The sequence below is a fragment of the Mus musculus genome, chromosome 1 (assembly GCF_000001635.26).
Source record: "Mus musculus strain C57BL/6J chromosome 1, GRCm38.p6 C57BL/6J".
Lineage (NCBI taxonomy): Eukaryota > Metazoa > Chordata > Mammalia > Rodentia > Muridae > Mus > Mus musculus.
In genome coordinates this window covers 135,456,584-135,473,492 of record NC_000067.6, presented here as the reverse complement: position 1 = coordinate 135,473,492, position 16,909 = coordinate 135,456,584, and the positions used below count along the sequence as shown (strand labels likewise).

The following is a 16,909-nucleotide window of genomic DNA, read 5'->3' as shown; positions in this document are numbered from 1 at the left end:
CCTTGTCTTGAGAAACTAGAAAACTTTTTTTTTTCCTTTAAGAAAGTACAGGGATGCCTGGAAAATATATCTAAAAATGAACAGAAACACAAGACTGTAAGGTTGAGGGCTGTTTACATTGGAATTGGTTTTATGTAATTGGTTTTTAGATGGATCTAAAACTGCCTTATCCCTTCTTGTTGTTTATTGCTGTTGTGTGTTAGGTGTCTTCATGCCACACTGCACATGTGCAGGTCAGAAGGCAGCTTTATGGAGTCGGCTCTCTCCTCTCACCTTTAGGCCGGTTCTGAGGATTGAATTCTGGTTGTCAGGCTTAGTACACGATTTCCCCACGGTGCCCTCTCAACAGCCTCTCCTCCTCTTTATAACATAGCTTCCTGCTAAGGAATCTAACACCGTCTCTTGCATTTAGCATTAGAAGCATTTTGCTTCTTCCTTTTACAAAAGAAGATCAAATTACAAGAACATTTAAATCGCACTTTGAATTATTGGCCAACCCGGGACTAACCCCAGACTTTCTTTTGGAAGAATAGTGTAAACCCATTTATCACGCGTATAGGACGCTGTTTTGAGCACTGGCTTCAGTGTTAACTGCTCACCTTTCTCCCTCTTGTCCTGCAGCTGGGATGAAAGCAGCTCCATTAGCAGTGGGCTCAGCGATGCCTCCGACAACCTCAGCTCAGAAGAGTTCAATGCCAGCTCCTCACTCAACTCCCTCCCAACCACTCCCACTGCCTCCCGCAGGAGCTCCACTATAGTGGTAAGTGACTTTGCAAACCTCTAGACCCCAAGGTCAAGGTGAGAAACACTGTATCAACCTGGAGGGACCTGTAGAGGTGTAAATGCTGTCATTGAGACAGTATTTTCCCACCCCACCTATCTAGAATGATAGATTAGAGAAAGAAAAGCATCCTAGAGATTAGATAAAGTATCTTCCCTCCACTCCGGAACTCTATCTCTTGCCCACCCCCACCCCACCCCACCCCACCCCAAACCCCCCAAAGCGGCTTACTCTGCCTTTCCCTCTCCTCATTAGTTACGCACAGACTCGGAGAAGCGCTCCCTGGCGGAGAGTGGGCTCAACTGGTTCAGTGAGTCAGAGGAGAAGACCCCTAAAAAACTGGAGTACGACAGTGGTAGCCTGAAGATGGAACCTGGGACTTCAAAGTGGCGGAGAGAGAGACCAGAGAGCTGCGATGACGCATCCAAGGGCGGAGAACTGAAAAAGCCCATCAGCCTGGGACACCCAGGGTCCTTGAAAAAGGGCAAGACCCCTCCGGTGGCTGTCACCTCTCCCATCACTCACACCGCCCAGAGTGCCCTCAAAGTCGCAGGTGAGGCAGGATACAGGAGGGACAAGGGGGAAGACCTTTCTTGGATGGTTTTCCTTAATAAACACAAGCCTGTAGCATGATAGGAAAGGTTTGCATTAGTGCTTTAATGTACAGTGTCCTTTCTGGCCTCTAGGAGAGTCCGGTGAGTTAGGAAAGATGGATGTTACTATTTTACAAATGTGGGAAATGACTCAGCGATCAGCTGACTAAGCTGCAACCACACAGCTGATAGAAAGAACAGGAGGCAGACAGTGTACCCAGGGATAGGTTTGACCTCTCTTCAAATGGTTCCCACTAGCTTCTTCCTTTCCTTCCCCAAGGCGTACTTCTTAGCATCTCAAGGAGGTCCTCCTGAAGTACTATGTTCCGTGGCTACACAGGAGGAAGCACAGCCAGCTTGGTGGCACACGTTTTTTTTTTTAACACCAGTGCTCGAGAGGCAGAGAAGCAGGAGGAGTTCGAGGCCATCTTGCTCTGCAGAGCGAGTTTAAGGACAGTCAGAGCTACACAGAGAATCCGTGTCTCAAAAACCTAAACCGCCAAAGCCGCAGCAGCAACAGAACAGAATAGAAGCACATTGTTTGCAGGCTTGCCCTGTGGGTCTCTTAGAGTTTTAATGGGCATTTCTCTCTGGTGTCTACACATTGCCTTGTCTGATTCATTGTGTCCCCTCCTTGTCCCTCCTTAACCAGTTAGTTTTTAAACACACTTCCTTCTTGATCATTTTTGTCATCACCTCTGCCATTTTAACCAAAATAAACTGCCCTACAGAAAACAATAAAAACAAACGAAGTGAAAAGCCTTCTTCCTCCCATAGGCCCTCTGGCAAGAAGCTGTATCCGCTTTTATCCAATACCCGTTTGCCCATATTTAGGACTCTAGATCTTTATTATGTATAGACAATTGTTCCTTTTCCCCTAGAGAGAAGAAAAAGTGTTTTTAGGATATCATGATAGCAACTCTTCCTCTCTTTCCTACCCTCTTTCAGGCAAACCTGAAGGCAAAGCTACAGACAAGGGTAAACTCGCAGTGAAGAACACTGGGCTACAACGCTCCTCTTCTGATGCTGGCCGGGACCGCCTGAGTGATGCTAAGAAGCCCCCCTCAGGCATTGCTCGGCCCTCTACTTCAGGATCCTTTGGTTATAAGAAGCCTCCCCCTGCTACTGGCACAGCCACTGTCATGCAGACCGGTAGCTCAGCCACCCTCAGCAAGATCCAGAAGTCCTCAGGGATCCCTGTGAAGCCAGTAAACGGGCGCAAGACGAGTTTAGACGTGTCCAACAGTGTAGAGCCCGGATTTCTCGCCCCTGGAGCACGGTCCAACATCCAGTATCGCAGCCTACCCAGGCCAGCCAAGTCCAGTTCTATGAGTGTGACTGGGCGTGGTGGACCTCGGCCTGTTAGCAGCAGCATTGACCCCAGCCTCCTCAGCACCAAGCAGGGTGGCCTTACACCCTCCAGACTGAAGGAACCTTCCAAGGTCGCCAGTGGTCGGAGCACTCCAGCCCCTGTCAATCAGACAGATCGGGAAAAGGAGAAGGCCAAAGCCAAGGCTGTGGCCCTGGACTCAGACAACATCTCCTTGAAGAGCATAGGCTCCCCAGAAAGCACTCCCAAGAACCAAGCAAGCCACCCTCCAGCCACCAAGTTAGCAGAGCTGCCACCAACCCCTCTCAGGTACCCACACTGGGCAATGACTTCCTCCCCTGTGTCTCCAGCCTTAAACTAGATGTGGCATGGCCTATCCGTTGCGTCTCTAGACCTTTGTTTGGATCCTTCCTCCCTCTTCTACCATTTCTTCTCTCTGCTTGAAAACTCACCTTGTCTCTACTGTTCCGTGTGTCTTCAGTACCCGTGCATGTGATTTTGCTGTGTTCAGCCGCACATTCCCCAGATGCACGTGTTGTCTCCCTTACGATTGAAGATGCTATAAGTCAGGTGTTGAATCTCCTTCCAGTTGGTTTATCAGCAGCAGCAGCGTAAACCTTTAGCTGCATAGGCAGCCAGAAAAGAAGGGAACTAGAAAAAGATTGCCTGTTGCCCTGTAATTTGTTATTCTAAATATTGTATTTCATCTTCACTCCTCTCAGGGCCACAGCTAAAAGCTTTGTCAAGCCACCCTCGCTAGCCAATCTAGACAAAGTCAACTCCAACAGTTTGGATCTACCATCTTCCAGCGACACCCATGCTTCCAAGGTCCCAGATCTGCATGCTCCGAGCTCATCAACTGGGGGCCCTCTCCCTTCTTGCTTCACTCCCAGCCCAGCACCCATCCTCAATATTAACTCAGCCAGCTTCTCCCAGGGCCTGGAGCTAATGAGTGGTTTCAGTGTCCCAAAGGAGACCCGCATGTACCCCAAACTCTCAGGCCTGCACAGGAGCATGGAGTCCCTCCAGATGCCAATGAGCCTGCCCAGTGCCTTCCCCAGCAGCGCCCCCATCCCTACCCCACCTACTGCCCCATCAGAGGAAGACACAGAAGAGCTGCCCTGGAGTGGAAGCCCCAGGGCTGGACAATTGGACAGGTATGTGGAGCCGGAGCTGAGCCTGCCTCAGACTCACATGGCCATTAGCAGGTCCCTCCATTTGCGACGCTTGATTTTTTTTTTAATATTTATTTATTTATTTATTATATGTAAGTACACTGTAGCTGTCTTCAGACACTCCAGAAGAGAGCATCAGATTTTGTTACGGACGGTTGTGAGCCACCATGTGGTTGCTGGGATTTGAACTCAGGATCTTTGGAAGAGCAGTCAGCGCTCTTAACCGCTGAGCCATCACACCAGCCCGATTTTTTTTTTATGCTTTTTTCTTTTTCACATTTTCAATAATTTAATTCCTTTGTAACTCCCTGAGAAACGTACGGTGTCTTACTTTTGGTCTCATCTTGTACATAAGGAAAGCTTTACAGAAAGTTAGAATGACATCTCCGAAGTCTCATAATTAGTTTTGTTCATCTTCTGACTTTTGCTTTTAAGAGCAAAATTGGTTCTGTTACATCATATCCTGGTTCTCACCTTCCACAGTTGGACATTTTAAACAGCTAACTACACCTTAACGCCTAACAGGAAGAAAGAAAGCATGTACCATTTCAAATATTTCCCAAGTTCTGAATCAAGAATTTGATTGTGACTGTCTTATTATTTGTTCATACAGACTTTCATAGTTTGCTGTCCTGTCCCCAGAGGATAGACCCTTCAAACTTATGCCCCCCCAAACTCCAAAATAGGCTCACCTGCCTTCCTCTTTCTCTCCACAGCAGTCAGCGAGATCGGAATACCCTCCCCAAGAAAGGGCTCAGGTAACCCTCAAATGTGTGGGGTTTTGTTTTTCATATATATATATATGAGACTCCTGGCCTGTTTAAAAAAGTTCTAGCTGGGTGGTACACAGCTTTAATTCCAGAATATGGGAGGCAGAGGCAATTGTGGTAGGTTGCAAAAATAAATAAAATAAAATCCCAACCCAACCTAACCCACGGTCCCATGGATGAATTTAGTGGCCTTTTTAGACAGTCATTTGTATGCGGTCCTAAAAAATGCCACCCAAGCCCACTGCGAACTCACCATCAACTGTGTTAGCTATTATAGCAAGTGACTCTTTTTGGTGTCAGGGAACAAGTGAATTTGCATACAGGCTTTTATTGCTGTGAAGAGACACTGTGACTTCAGCAACTCTTATAGAGGAAAACATTTAACTGGGGCTGGCTTACAGTTCAGAGGTTTAGTGCATTATCATCAAGGCAGAAAACATATCAACATGCAGGCAGACATAGTGCTGGAGGAGGAGCAGAGAGTTCAGCAGGCCTTAGAAACCAAGTGAGCCACAGTGGGCCTAGCTGGAGCATCTGGGACCTCAAAGACTACCCCTAGTGGCACACTTCCTCCAACTTCACACCCACTCCAATAAGGCCACTCCTAATAGTGCTACTCCCTGTGAGCCTCTGGGGGGCCATTTACATTCAAACCACCACAGTTGTCCAAAGTTACCACAGCCCTATGAACTGCCTCGATGCAGTTCATCCCCTCACAGGGGACTTCTGAGACCACGCACATAGGCAAGGGACAGGGGGTGTGGATCCTCCACTGTCAGATACCACTGACTTGGATACATGGGGACATGTGTCACCTGCCTCCATGTGGCACCATAGAGCCCTGCTCTGTGGAGGAATTTCTAAAACCTCCATCCACCCTGTCCCCTTCAGGAGCTTTCAGGGGACAATCCTGGGTTGCCTCCGACCGATCCTCCTTTTCCTTGTCCCTCTTCCAAAGTCCCCTCCTACCCCTAGCTTAGCCATCCCTCACACAGCCAAACCTCTGATGTCACTTTGTAGCAGCTCAGACTGTGTCTCTTTGCTACTTCTTCAGGTACCAGCTTCAGTCCCAGGAGGAGACCAAGGAGAGGCGGCACTCCCACACTGCCGGTGGGCTTCCAGAATCCGACGACCAGGCAGAGCTGCCATCCCCCCCTGCTCTCTCCATGTCCTTGAGTGCAAAGGGCCAGCTTACCAACATAGGTCAGTATCTGCAGTCATTCACTGTGGCAAGAGATGAGGCGGGGCTCACCCTGCAGAGTGAGTGAGGCAGCAAAACAACTAGGCATTTTGGCTCCTGTTGTAGTGGGGTTGCTTCATGGTGCCTCAGTTTACCAACCCAAACTAAAGATGAAGGCAAAGTGTTCCAAGGTCTTAGACTAAAAGGTTGTCCCTGGACACAGCTATAGGGTCCTGATGGCATCAGAGGGTCTGAATGACAAGCAGGGCAATCCATACACTAAGACCCTGAGCTTAAGAAAGTCCATGACAGTACTGTCCCGGGCAGCTGCTGGGAGGGCAATACCAACCTATGGGTTTGGTGAGCTGAAGACAGACAAGGGTTGATTGTAGAGTGAAGTCTGTCACCAGAAAAGTCCAGCTCTACCAACTGCTCGGGCTGAGCCCAGGCTATCTCAGCCCTAAAGGCAGGCTGACTAAGACACGCCCTAGACACACCACACCCTCTTTAAAGCCTTTGGAGAGAAGGAAGTGGCTCTGTGACTCAGACGGGATGGGAAAACAGGCTACAGGAGGAGGGGCTGGCTCCAGCTCAGGCCCACACCAGCCCTGGTTCTGGGAAGCACTGTGCCATGACTGGTTTAATAGGAATCTCTTTAGACTAGGTCTGGAGTAGACCTGCCATTTGCTTGCTGTATCTCTTAAGTCCATCTCTCCTCTCAACTAAGGGGGGTAGGGAGGGGGGAAGCAGGTTTTGGGTTGGTTTTTGTTTTGTTTTGTTTTTTCCCCAAAGAGGACTTGTAACATCTTTCGATGCAGGGACTGTGGGGAATTTGAAGAAAACTAGGAATGGGGGTCCTTTATGCCTAAGGAAGAGTCATTTGGCTTCTGTGGGCTTATCAGCCTGTTTTCTGTCTCCATTAAAGGCCAAACAAGAATAAAAGCCATTCATGCTGTCGAATGAGGGACTGGGCTAAACAGTAACGATCTTACTAGTTCCTGAGGGCCAAGACAGAGGGGTGACTTCTTCTCCCCAGGTCTTTGTAGGCAGGGAGGGTGAACACCCACATACCTGCATGGAGGCAAGAGGTCCGACAGGGGAACACCACAGGCTCTGACCCCTGAAAGGCATCCATCTAGCAAGGGAAAGTGGGGTTGGCCTCTGTGGTTGACCCATTTCACAGGTGTGGATTCCGTAGCCTCTCTGAAGCCTGGTTTGTTTCCTCACTTGGATCTGAGTCTTGGTCTGAGTTCTCAGTCCACCCCTAAGACAGCTTGTGTTTTTGAGAACCGCACATCCCATTTTCATCAGCACATCCTGGTGATGTGAAGGTTTCGGGAAAGTGGCCAGGCCCCCAGCCTAACCTTCAAAAGCAACCACTCCAAGGCAGTCAAGCATTCAAGGAAGATCCTTAGTACAGACCATGGAGTCCTTCTCCATCAGGGCCCAACCTTCCCAGGAGGGGCCACTCCTAACCTCCAGCTGCTTGCACACCCCCACGGCCCCACCTACTGCTCCTTCCTCTCCTCCCTTCTTCCCGTTTGCCTTTCAATGACTCCTGCTCCGTCCCCACAAGGGACCAGAGAGCTGATGACCCTGCCTCTTTTCCTGCCTCCCCCTCCCACGCCCCTCCCCCTCCCCTCTGTCCTTCCAGTGAGTCCCACTGCGGCCACCACGCCAAGAATCACCCGATCCAACAGCATCCCCACCCACGAGGCGGCCTTCGAGCTGTACAGCGGCTCCCAAATGGGGAGCACCCTGTCCCTGGCCGAGAGACCCAAGGGAATGATTCGGTCAGGATCCTTCCGAGACCCCACGGATGATGGTGAGACTTCGTGCTAGCGCGGTTCACGCTCATTCCAGCTCTGCTGGGTCCCCTCACCCACCGCCACCTCCACTGCCACCACTGCCACCACCACACACATACATAGATTTCACAGGACATCAACTTGGGCCATTTCAGTTCTGTCTTCCCATAACTTTGAAGGGTCTGGGGGCCCAGAAACCTTGGGTGGCACCACCTAGCACTGGGGTCTGGGGTCGGAGCATCTACCAGTGGGGCCCAGGGAAGGGAAATCGAGATTTGGAAGGGTTGGATGTGACTCCTCAGGCGCTCTGAGACTAGAGCTGTCCTCCCTGTTCTAAGAGTGGTCTTTCTTCTCCACAGTCTCTCAGAAGAGATAACGGGGACAAAAAAATGGTAGCTCATAAATCCATACAAACAACTAGGCATCTCAGCCCTCTTTCTAGAATGCTCCAAAGACTAGCTCCCAGGCTGGCCCTGGGATTGTTGGTGTTAATCTGGGTGTTAATGGGAGACCTGGCCATGGGGTTCAGGAGACCTCCATTATTCTTCTCAGGGCGCATCCCTGATATGTGTGGGTTCTGTTAGTGCTTGCAGTGGGTTCTGCTGTGTTCACCACTTAATTTTTCCCCCGACCTGAGTGGTCCTCAGGCTCCTAGACTAGCACTACAAGGCTGAGGAGAGGAGGCCCGGGCGGGATTGTGGTACTGGTTCTGAGCAGCTCTGACAAGGAACTCATCCCTTTCTACAGCTTAAAGTGCTTTCTTGGGTGAGCAGACCAGATGCTGACTACCCATGAAAATCTCCTTTCCCTCTCTCTGGACCCCCATGCTCCTCAGGGAGGTTGAGCGAGAGACTACCAAGGCCCAGGCTGTCAGGGAAAATAGATGAAAAGGGGAGGCTGTCTGTATTCAGGACCATATCCTCGGATTCTCGCCTACTGTGGGCTGTTGGGATATGAACTGGTGCCCTGTGTTATTCGCTCTGTTTGCTCCAGATGCCCTCCGGAGTCTGAGTCCAGACTCCTGCTTTAGGCTCCTCCCAGGAACTTCTGGGCCCTGGAGCCCCTTGCTAACCTTCTGTGCTCTCCTTCTCTTTCAGTTCATGGCTCGGTGCTGTCTCTGGCCTCCAGTGCTTCTTCTACCTACTCCTCAGTAAGACCATTAATGCCCCTTCCCGTGAGCCCTGCCCCTCAGTGAGACCATCAATGTCCTTTCCCCGGGAGCCCCCCTCCCCATTCCACCTTCCCTCGGACCTCCTTTGGTTGGGTAACTGGATGGGGATGGGTACCTATCATCGCTACCCTCGCTGGCCATGGGAGTGGGCGTAGTGGGTAGCACCTAGAGCTTGGAACACTCCGATGAGTACCTTGGAGCCTCTGTTCTTTCTGGCCTTGCCACCAACTCCCAAGCAACTCTGGTGTTTTTTTCCCTCCTTTGAAAAGTAAAGATCTCCTTGTTACAGCCTCCTTTCCCTGCCATGGGATTTGGGCAGTGTTTCTAGCACCCAAGATGAATAGGTCCCCAAGACTCTAGAGACCCCAGTAATGTACAGAATTGACCAAATGTCTACAGCCTTTGGCTTTCAGATCTCTTGACTCGTAGGTTTGTTTTAACCTTCATTCTTTCCTCCTTCATGGTGCTAACAGTCACGGTTTGCTTTCAGACCAACCAGCTTCATTCTCTAGCCTTCTCGGCAAGGACCAGGTTGGCTAAAGATGAGCACCCGAGAGGAGCCTAGTACTTAAACCTGAATGTAGCTCTGAGGAGCCAGGGCCAGGGGGACTCTCCTCTCTGCATCTGTCAATCATGCTTCTTCCAGTCTCTGCCCTGACATTTGGGCCCCGGCTTCTGCGCCGGTTCTCCATAGTAACCACCTGCTTTTTCTGTCTCTCTCTCTCCTTCTGTGCCCACTTCTCCAGGCTGAGGAGAGGATGCAATCTGAGGTAGGATACAAAGCCTTTGTCTCTGCTTCTTTAACACCGCCACACACTCCGATTTCAGTCTTAGTAATCTACCTCTGCCGTCAGCAGCTTGTCTCTCTCTCTCTTCCTTTCGCAGCAAATTCGGAAGCTTCGTAGGGAGCTGGAGTCGTCCCAGGAAAAGGTGGCCACCCTGACATCTCAGCTGTCTGCCAACGTGAGTACCCAAGCAGGATGAGACCTGGCTCCTGTTAAACCAGGCAGTGCGGGAAAGCGGTCTGACCGAGTCTGCCCTGGCCTGAGATCTCTGGGGAGAAGGTTGTATTCACGGCTCTAGAGCAGAAGATTTGGGGACTGTCCTTCAATTTTTCTGAGCCTTCATTCAGAACCATTTTTTCCCACCTTAATTCATTGATATGGCTGAGTTGGTGTCTGGTAACCTTTGACCTTCCTAACGAAAGCAGAGACCGTGGTTCTGCAGGGAGGCAGAAACAACCTTGCCATTGGCCATGGACAAAAGTCACAATTCATTTTAATTACCGAGCCCTCGATCGTTTCCACTGCCCTAGGGTGTGTTTTTCTCTTTATTGATGCCACACAACTGAACAGGCTCAGAGCCGGTTATTAGAATTCTGTCTGGGGACCACGAGGCCGGCCGGCTCAAGTCCAACTCCATCCTAGCAACCTGTGGAGTTCACCGTTGGCTCTGCCTCTATTCTGCCATTGATCTGAGCTGAGCTTCCTTCATCTTTGGAGCCAACATCCTTCATTTCTGCATCTAACCCACCTCCGTATGGCCACTTAGAGTGACTACCTTCCTCCTGACCTTAGTTTTTCTGTTCTGAGAGATGAGGAGGAACACACCTACCTCATCTAACTCCACTGTGGGCAGTTCCTCTCCTGTGACCAAATTGCAAACAGAGAACATAAGAGCCATTTTCTCCCGTAGTTGTAAACAACAGCTGAGCTGGGTCTCCAGGAGCTCTCCAAGTGTTTGCACAAAAAATAACCGCGTCTGCAGTTTCCGCAGCGCTTTCTCCTCTTCTCTCTTCCCTTCCTCTCTGGGGAGCTCAGCTGCCAGGCCTGAGCCTAGCCTTGAAACCAGGTAGAGTTTTTGCGTGTTTCCAGTGAATTTCAGCGACAGCTCTCTTACCACATTGGCTGTCGTCTTTATTCTTTCTCCCAAGTCCTCAGTTCAAAAGTCCTGTATTGACTGGTTTGCTTGAAGCTCATATCAAACTTCAAACTCTCTGGGACCAAAAGAATTATAACAGAAACAAGAATGGTCCTGTACCCCACCAGTCAAGGCCAGTGGCCTAGGTCATGTCCTGCATACCCTAGGAAATTCATGTCTGGGAGATGTCGAAGGGGAGAGGCGCCAGGGAGGTGGAGAACAGCCAGGGAGGCAGAGGACATTATTATGCCTGATTCACTTACACTGCAATCTGTCAGCCATCGTGGCTGTCAGGGCTGGACTAGTTCCAGAAAATGAATTTAGAGGGTGAATTTTCTTAGGACAGGAAGTTCCATTTGGCCAAGAGAAAACAAACTAAAACACAGTTCTGGTGAGTTCTGAATCTAGAGTCAGGTTTTGGCCAAGGGTCCGAGCCCTTCCCTTCAGTGGGAGATGTGATGCCAGGCCCCAGAGCTCGACTTGGGATCCCTGATGTTGAACCAATCTTACACCGTGTTGGATGGTGCAGCCAAGCTGCTGACGATGACACACTTGGCCAGGAAGCGGCCCTGATCACTGTATTGCCTCTACAAAAGGACCACTTGGCCTAGAGTCCTACAGGCACCCTAACCTGAGGTTGGCCTCAGAGCAAGGTGCCATGGAGGAAAAGAGACGTAGGAAAGAAGAGAGAGGCAAGGCCAGTCCCTCAGAGGGGGAGATGTGCATGTAGAAATGAGTGAAGAGGCCAGGGCCACTCCAGGCTCTGAGTAGATTTTCAGGGAATATGAATAGGGGCCGGGGAGGTGGTGGTGGTGGTGGTGATCAGAATTCGGCCTGAGGGGGCAAGCTTGAAATCCCAGGTACTTGAGAGGTTGCAGCAGCAGGAGGGTCACAAGTTCAAGGCCAGCCTGAGTAACTTAGTGAAATCTCTCAAATTTTGAAAAAAGACAGAAGGTCAAAGAAAGATGCTCAGAGCTTGCCATGTATTTGCCTGGGAGCCCAGGACTCTGCAGATTTACAGGAAACATGGAAGATACTGCCTCCGGTTTTCAGGCTCTAAGGCACTGGTGAAGTTTGACTTGTTGTTCAAAGAGGACACGTAGGAGGAGGCAGGGAGGGTGTTGCAGACACCACAGGGACTGGGCATGAGTGACCTACCCAAAGCCTTCCTCCTCTTGTTATGAGGGTAACAAGAGGACCATTTGCTGCAGTGCTCTCATGGGGGCTGTTTATCCATCCTTGAGTGGTCCCCTGTCTGCTCCTGTACCCCATTCCCTTTACCTTTTCCTATACCCATTGCTTCCAGGAGCTAGCTGGAGTCCAACCACTGGGAACCTTCCCCCCCCACCCCCCCTTCAGAGATCCAGAGTTCCCACAGGATCCAGCACCCTTTCCAATGTAGCCCTGCCCCCTAGTGGCCAAAATGGGGAATGCCCTGAAGTGGTTTGCATGGCTACTGGCATCCCTCACTCCCATGCCCCCACCCCCAGCCCTTCCAGAGAGAGGCATTAGTTCCAAACCCAGGGTGAGATAAGAATAGGGTTAGGGTGCAGAGGCAGAAGAGATAAACCAAACAGAACCTACTGGAAGGTCATTTTGTGCCACAAGAGCTGGCCCTATGTAGTGACGTTAAACCAAAAGCCATAAGACTGATCCCAGAGGCTGTTGTCCTCCCATTAAGCCGGTCCACTCACCTACCACACAAAACAGGGAGGGACTTTACCCCCGCTGATGTCCCTAGCAGCTCCTAAGGCCTGCCTCACCATCTGCGCTCTGTTATTCAAGAAGCTTGGTCTCTCCAGAAAGCCTATCTGATTCCACCTCGTCTGCCCATGGAGATCAATATGTTAAAACCACCCAGAGTTTTGTTTGCGTTGGTCGGTCAGCCCGGAGATGGGGAAAATCTGTTAAACCACTCCTGTACCAGCCACTTACTTCCCTCTTCTGCAGCCGCAAGCGCCTTAAGTTCTTCTTTGTACGTTTGTGTCAGGCTAACCTAGTGGCCGCTTTCGAGCAGAGCCTGGTGAATATGACATCCCGCCTGCGACACCTGGCAGAGACGGCCGAGGAGAAGGTAAGAGGCCCAGGGTGGTGAATTCTAAACCCACCATTCCACTCCATCGTCACCGGCCATTCGCTCACTGGTGGTGAGACCAGGGCTGCTTCTCAACCTGCCTGTCAGTACAGTGTCCCAAGCTCCACACTCCCCGTTCCTCTGCCTTTCCTGTTGAGAGCAGTAGAATCCCATTCCCAGTTCCCTGTAGGCATTTCTGCTGAGCCTCTAACAACACCACCATCATTTCCTGTAGGACACCGAGCTGTTGGATTTGCGAGAAACTATAGACTTCCTGAAGAAAAAGAATTCCGAGGCCCAGGCAGTCATCCAGGGAGCGTTAAATGCCTCAGAAGCCACGCCCAAAGGTAGGATAGCAGTCAGAGTGAATGGAACTGAAAAAGGACAGAAGTGGAGGGAAGGAAGGTCGTTGTTGGGCCCACAGCACACCAACTCTCATATCTACTTTCTAGAAGGCGAGGGTCCTTAGGTACTCTTCAGTGTGATGTCTGGGTATCCAGTGAGGGGTGTTCTGAACATGACCTCATAAACCCTGAGGATGAGGGCAAGGAGAGGAAATTTGTAATCGCCACAGGCCTGCTACACTCTCCTCAGCCTTTAGACCAAAGCCAGAGACCAGTCAGAGATGTCTCAACAGGGCCTCATCATTTAACCCCGATTAGCCTGACACCCAACCACCCTGCTGTCATCAGTGCTGGGGTCATGGGTGCATGCCACCAGGCCCAGCTCAAGACTGTTCCTTTTTGTTTATTTTTAAATTTTTACTTTTTTTTTTTCCTTAAGGTTTTGAACAAGTACATATCCTATGTTGACTATTTTATCCCTCTGCCTCTCCTTTTCCCTTCTCAGCCCTCTCCCTTCCTGTCACCCTTCCCCCTCCCCTAGAGAGGCTTAGTTCTGCCTTCCTGACACATACAAGCCACATACTGTATGACATACTGTAAGACATATAAGCCACATACTGTAAGACATATATGACATACTGTAAGACAGCCAATTCTTGCTGGAGTATCATCAAAATATATTAGGTCATGGACCAAGAGCACAAGTTCAGAGCCAGCCTGGGTCACAGAGGCAGTTATAGATCAACCTGTGCTATGGAATGAGACCCTGTTTCAAGAAAAGGAAAAAAGAAAAGATGAACAACAAAAACTGATATGGTGCCTCATACATACAATCCTAGCACTTGGGAGGCAAGGCAGGAGCACTGTCACAAGTTCAAGACCAACCTGGTGTACATAGTGGCACTCTGCTAAAACACCGGCAGGCAGGCAGGCAGGCAGGCAGGCACAGGTAGAGGATGTCCGCATAAAAATGTTCAGGACCAGCTTTTTTACAACTAGCCAATCTGAGTTTATTACTAAATCCTTCTATTTCTTATCTACATTGGTGCTTCTTTTTGTTGTGGTTTTGTTTTTGTTTTATTTTTGCTTTGGAGAGGGTCTTGTTATATGACCCGGGCTAGCCCAGAACTCAAAATCCTGTGGCCTTCCAAGTGTTGGGCACTATCATGCCCAACTTGGACTGGGAGCTTTTTTTAGACAGGGTTTCTCTGTGTAGCCCTGGCTGCCCTGGGGCTCTCTTTGTAGACCAGGCTGGCCTCGAACTCAGAAATCTGCCTGCCTCTGCCTCCTGAGTGTTGGGATTAAAGGCGTGTACCACCACGCCCAGCTCAGGACTGGGAGCTTCTTGAGAATAGGAATTGTTCTTTTTTCACAGTTGCATCCTCTTCCGTGTTGAGGCATAACTGTAACTCTATAAATGTCCATTGGATGAATAATCCACCAAATTAGTGTGTACCTAGGAGTTGCTGGGCCCCCCCCCACTCTTATCTGCTGTAGCTAGCCTCTCCCTAAGCCTCGCATCTTCTCTAAATCTATCTCTGCGTTCTTACCACTTGTTCTGGCCAATAGAACTCCGGATCAAGAGGCAGAATTCCTCAGATAGCATCTCCAGCCTCAACAGCATCACCAGCCATTCCAGCATCGGCAGCAGCAAAGATGCTGATGCCAAGAAGAAAAAGAAGAAGAGTTGGGTATGTAAAGGCTTGGGGATCGGCCTGTGCTAGGAGTCACTCACCCTGTTGCAGGGAACTGACCCCTTTCAGGATCAACAAAGAGGGTCCCTTCTAACAGGATGCCAGTGTTGTGACATCTGCTGGGGACAAAAATTCACTAAGTTCCCATTCCTCTATCCATTGTCTATTCTCCTTACCACCGCCCTGCACATATACCCCAGCCCCCCACCGTCCCTGCATCCTTTATACATGTCTGCTATCCTGGGGCTCTACCTACTGATGAGGTCAAATGTATTTGGCCGTAGAAGGAGCTGAGAAAATTATTCATGGGTGGGAGAGTGGGGCATGTGGAGAGAATTTGTAAGCCAAGCAGGGTACTCTAGACGCTCCTGGGGCTGTTGCTTTAGTTTGGGTGAGGAGGCTGTGGAACGTCCCCATCGCTCCAAAGCCTGCTTTTGTCTGGTCCAGAGGTGGGTTTGTTCTGTGTGGTATCCCCCCTGTAACTCTAAACTGGCTTTGGGTGAGCTTTCTACAATCTGTACGCAGGTGTAGGGCACTGCCTGACTGACTGAAAGGGAGAGTGACCCAGAGTGAGCGTCTTGTCCCTGTCCCTGCTGAGGAGGGCTGGCTACAGACTTTGGCCTAGTGCAGACAGGAGCCAGCTGTGTGGAGAAGCAGCTGTGTGAAATGCATGAGTAGTGTCGCTGCTGCTGCTGCTGCTGCTTTCTTTTCATTGTTTTTTTTTTTTTTCTTTCCTTTTATTTCCTTCAAAATGCTGACCTCAAATCCCTATTTTTTTTCCAGGTTTATGAGGTAAGAAACTCGGTTCCTCTCCTCGTGCTTTTTCTTTCCCTTTGCACACCTTCGTGTTTCCAGAGCAAGCACCTCTCTTAAAAAAAAAAAAAAAAAGAAAGAAAAGCCACCCATAACCCCAGCTGCCCCCTAGTTCCTAACACACTCCACTGCATGGTCCATCCACGCTGCCCCTCATGAGGACAGAGGAGTGGTCTGCTTAGGGGTCAAATTGGAAATCTTGACAAAATCCAAATCTATTGCCCGCCATCTTCCCGTGTTCCAAGATAGGTCTGTTATGACAAGCAGACACGTGAGCCCCTGTTATGTAGAAAATGAGCCGTTTTACTTTTGCCCCACTCACGTTGGAGCCTTAGATGGAAGAGGACCAGTGAACGGAAATTATCTGGATCACAGTCTCGAGGGGCCTGGTCCTTTGGGGCCTAGTCCAGATTTTAGCTGCAAAATAGTGTGACCTAGAGACAGGTCAGGGGATTATTTCATCCAGGAGAAGAGATACTTGTCACCCCAAAGACTGTGGAGCTTCTAAAACCATCTCAGAAACTAGAGGATTGTCCAAGGCAAAGAGAATGTGGCCCAGAAGTCCTCTTCCAAAACAGACCTATGAGCCCTACTCTAACCTCCCACATAGGACTAGGATTGTAAAGGATGGGAAAAGCTGAACCCATTGCCCTAGTCAGTGTGAGGTCTACCAGCCTGGTGGTGCATGCCTAAATCCCAACACTAGGTAGACTGAAACAGGAGGAATACCATGAGTTCAGTGCTAGCCCTGGGCTACATAGTGAATTCCAGGCCTGGGATGGAACCTTATAAAGATGGAAAGAGAGAGTGGACTCCACAAAGTTGCCCTCTGACCTCCACACACACGTTGTATGTAGCCGGTGCGCACACATGATGAGACCAGTTGATCATCTAAATCTGGATTCTTAGAGTAGCGTTTCCCAAAGTGTGCCGTGCAGATCCCCAATCCACTGGGATGTGTCTTAGAAGGTGGTCATCTCATCAGCTGCCTCTGAGGAGCCCCGCACTTTTACTAAGCATATCTGTACTGGGAAAGTTCTAAGGCATCCCCTCCTTAGCAAAGAGTCCTGGTTCTCTGCTTAGTACATCACTTGAGGCATTCGGGACAGAGCCCTGACTGTCAGAATACTGAAGTTCACATAGCAGACTACTGTCTGAAGTATAATGCATACAGAGAGCTCGTGCTGTGGGCTGGCTGTGGTCACAGGACTTCTCTTAGAGAGGGAAGGAAACAAGACTAACTCCTGTGAGACTGG

At 50.0% G+C, this 16,909-nt stretch overlaps 1 protein-coding gene across 19 annotated transcripts in view; it reads left to right on the top strand.

Annotated features, from left to right (window-relative positions):
• Nav1 (neuron navigator 1) overlaps positions 1–16,909 on the top strand; it is a 253,771-nt gene that overhangs the window by 214,858 nt on the left and 22,004 nt on the right. For 12 of the 19 annotated variants that reach the window (XR_878320.2, NM_173437.2, XM_006529374.4 and 9 more), the window contains 14 exons: positions 622–760; positions 1,037–1,334; positions 2,323–3,013; positions 3,427–3,861; positions 4,596–4,637; positions 5,704–5,852; positions 7,484–7,654; positions 8,735–8,787; positions 9,555–9,578; positions 9,694–9,771; positions 12,719–12,802; positions 13,038–13,149; positions 14,716–14,837; positions 15,624–15,632. Coding sequence is in view for 17 of the 19 variants with exons in the window: in NM_173437.2 (NP_775613.2) it covers positions 622–760; positions 1,037–1,334; positions 2,323–3,013; positions 3,427–3,861; positions 4,596–4,637; positions 5,704–5,852; positions 7,484–7,654; positions 8,735–8,787; positions 9,555–9,578; positions 9,694–9,771; positions 12,719–12,802; positions 13,038–13,149; positions 14,716–14,837; positions 15,624–15,632 (2,407 nt within the window). In the remaining 2 variants the exon portion in view is untranslated. The remainder of the gene's footprint in view (positions 1–621; positions 761–1,036; positions 1,335–2,322; positions 3,014–3,426; positions 3,862–4,595; positions 4,638–5,703; positions 5,853–7,483; positions 7,655–8,734; positions 8,788–9,554; positions 9,579–9,693; positions 9,772–12,718; positions 12,803–13,037; positions 13,150–14,715; positions 14,838–15,623; positions 15,633–16,909) is intronic. The other 7 variants (XR_003954495.1, XM_006529371.4, XM_006529375.4 and 4 more) reach the window with 6 other exon arrangements.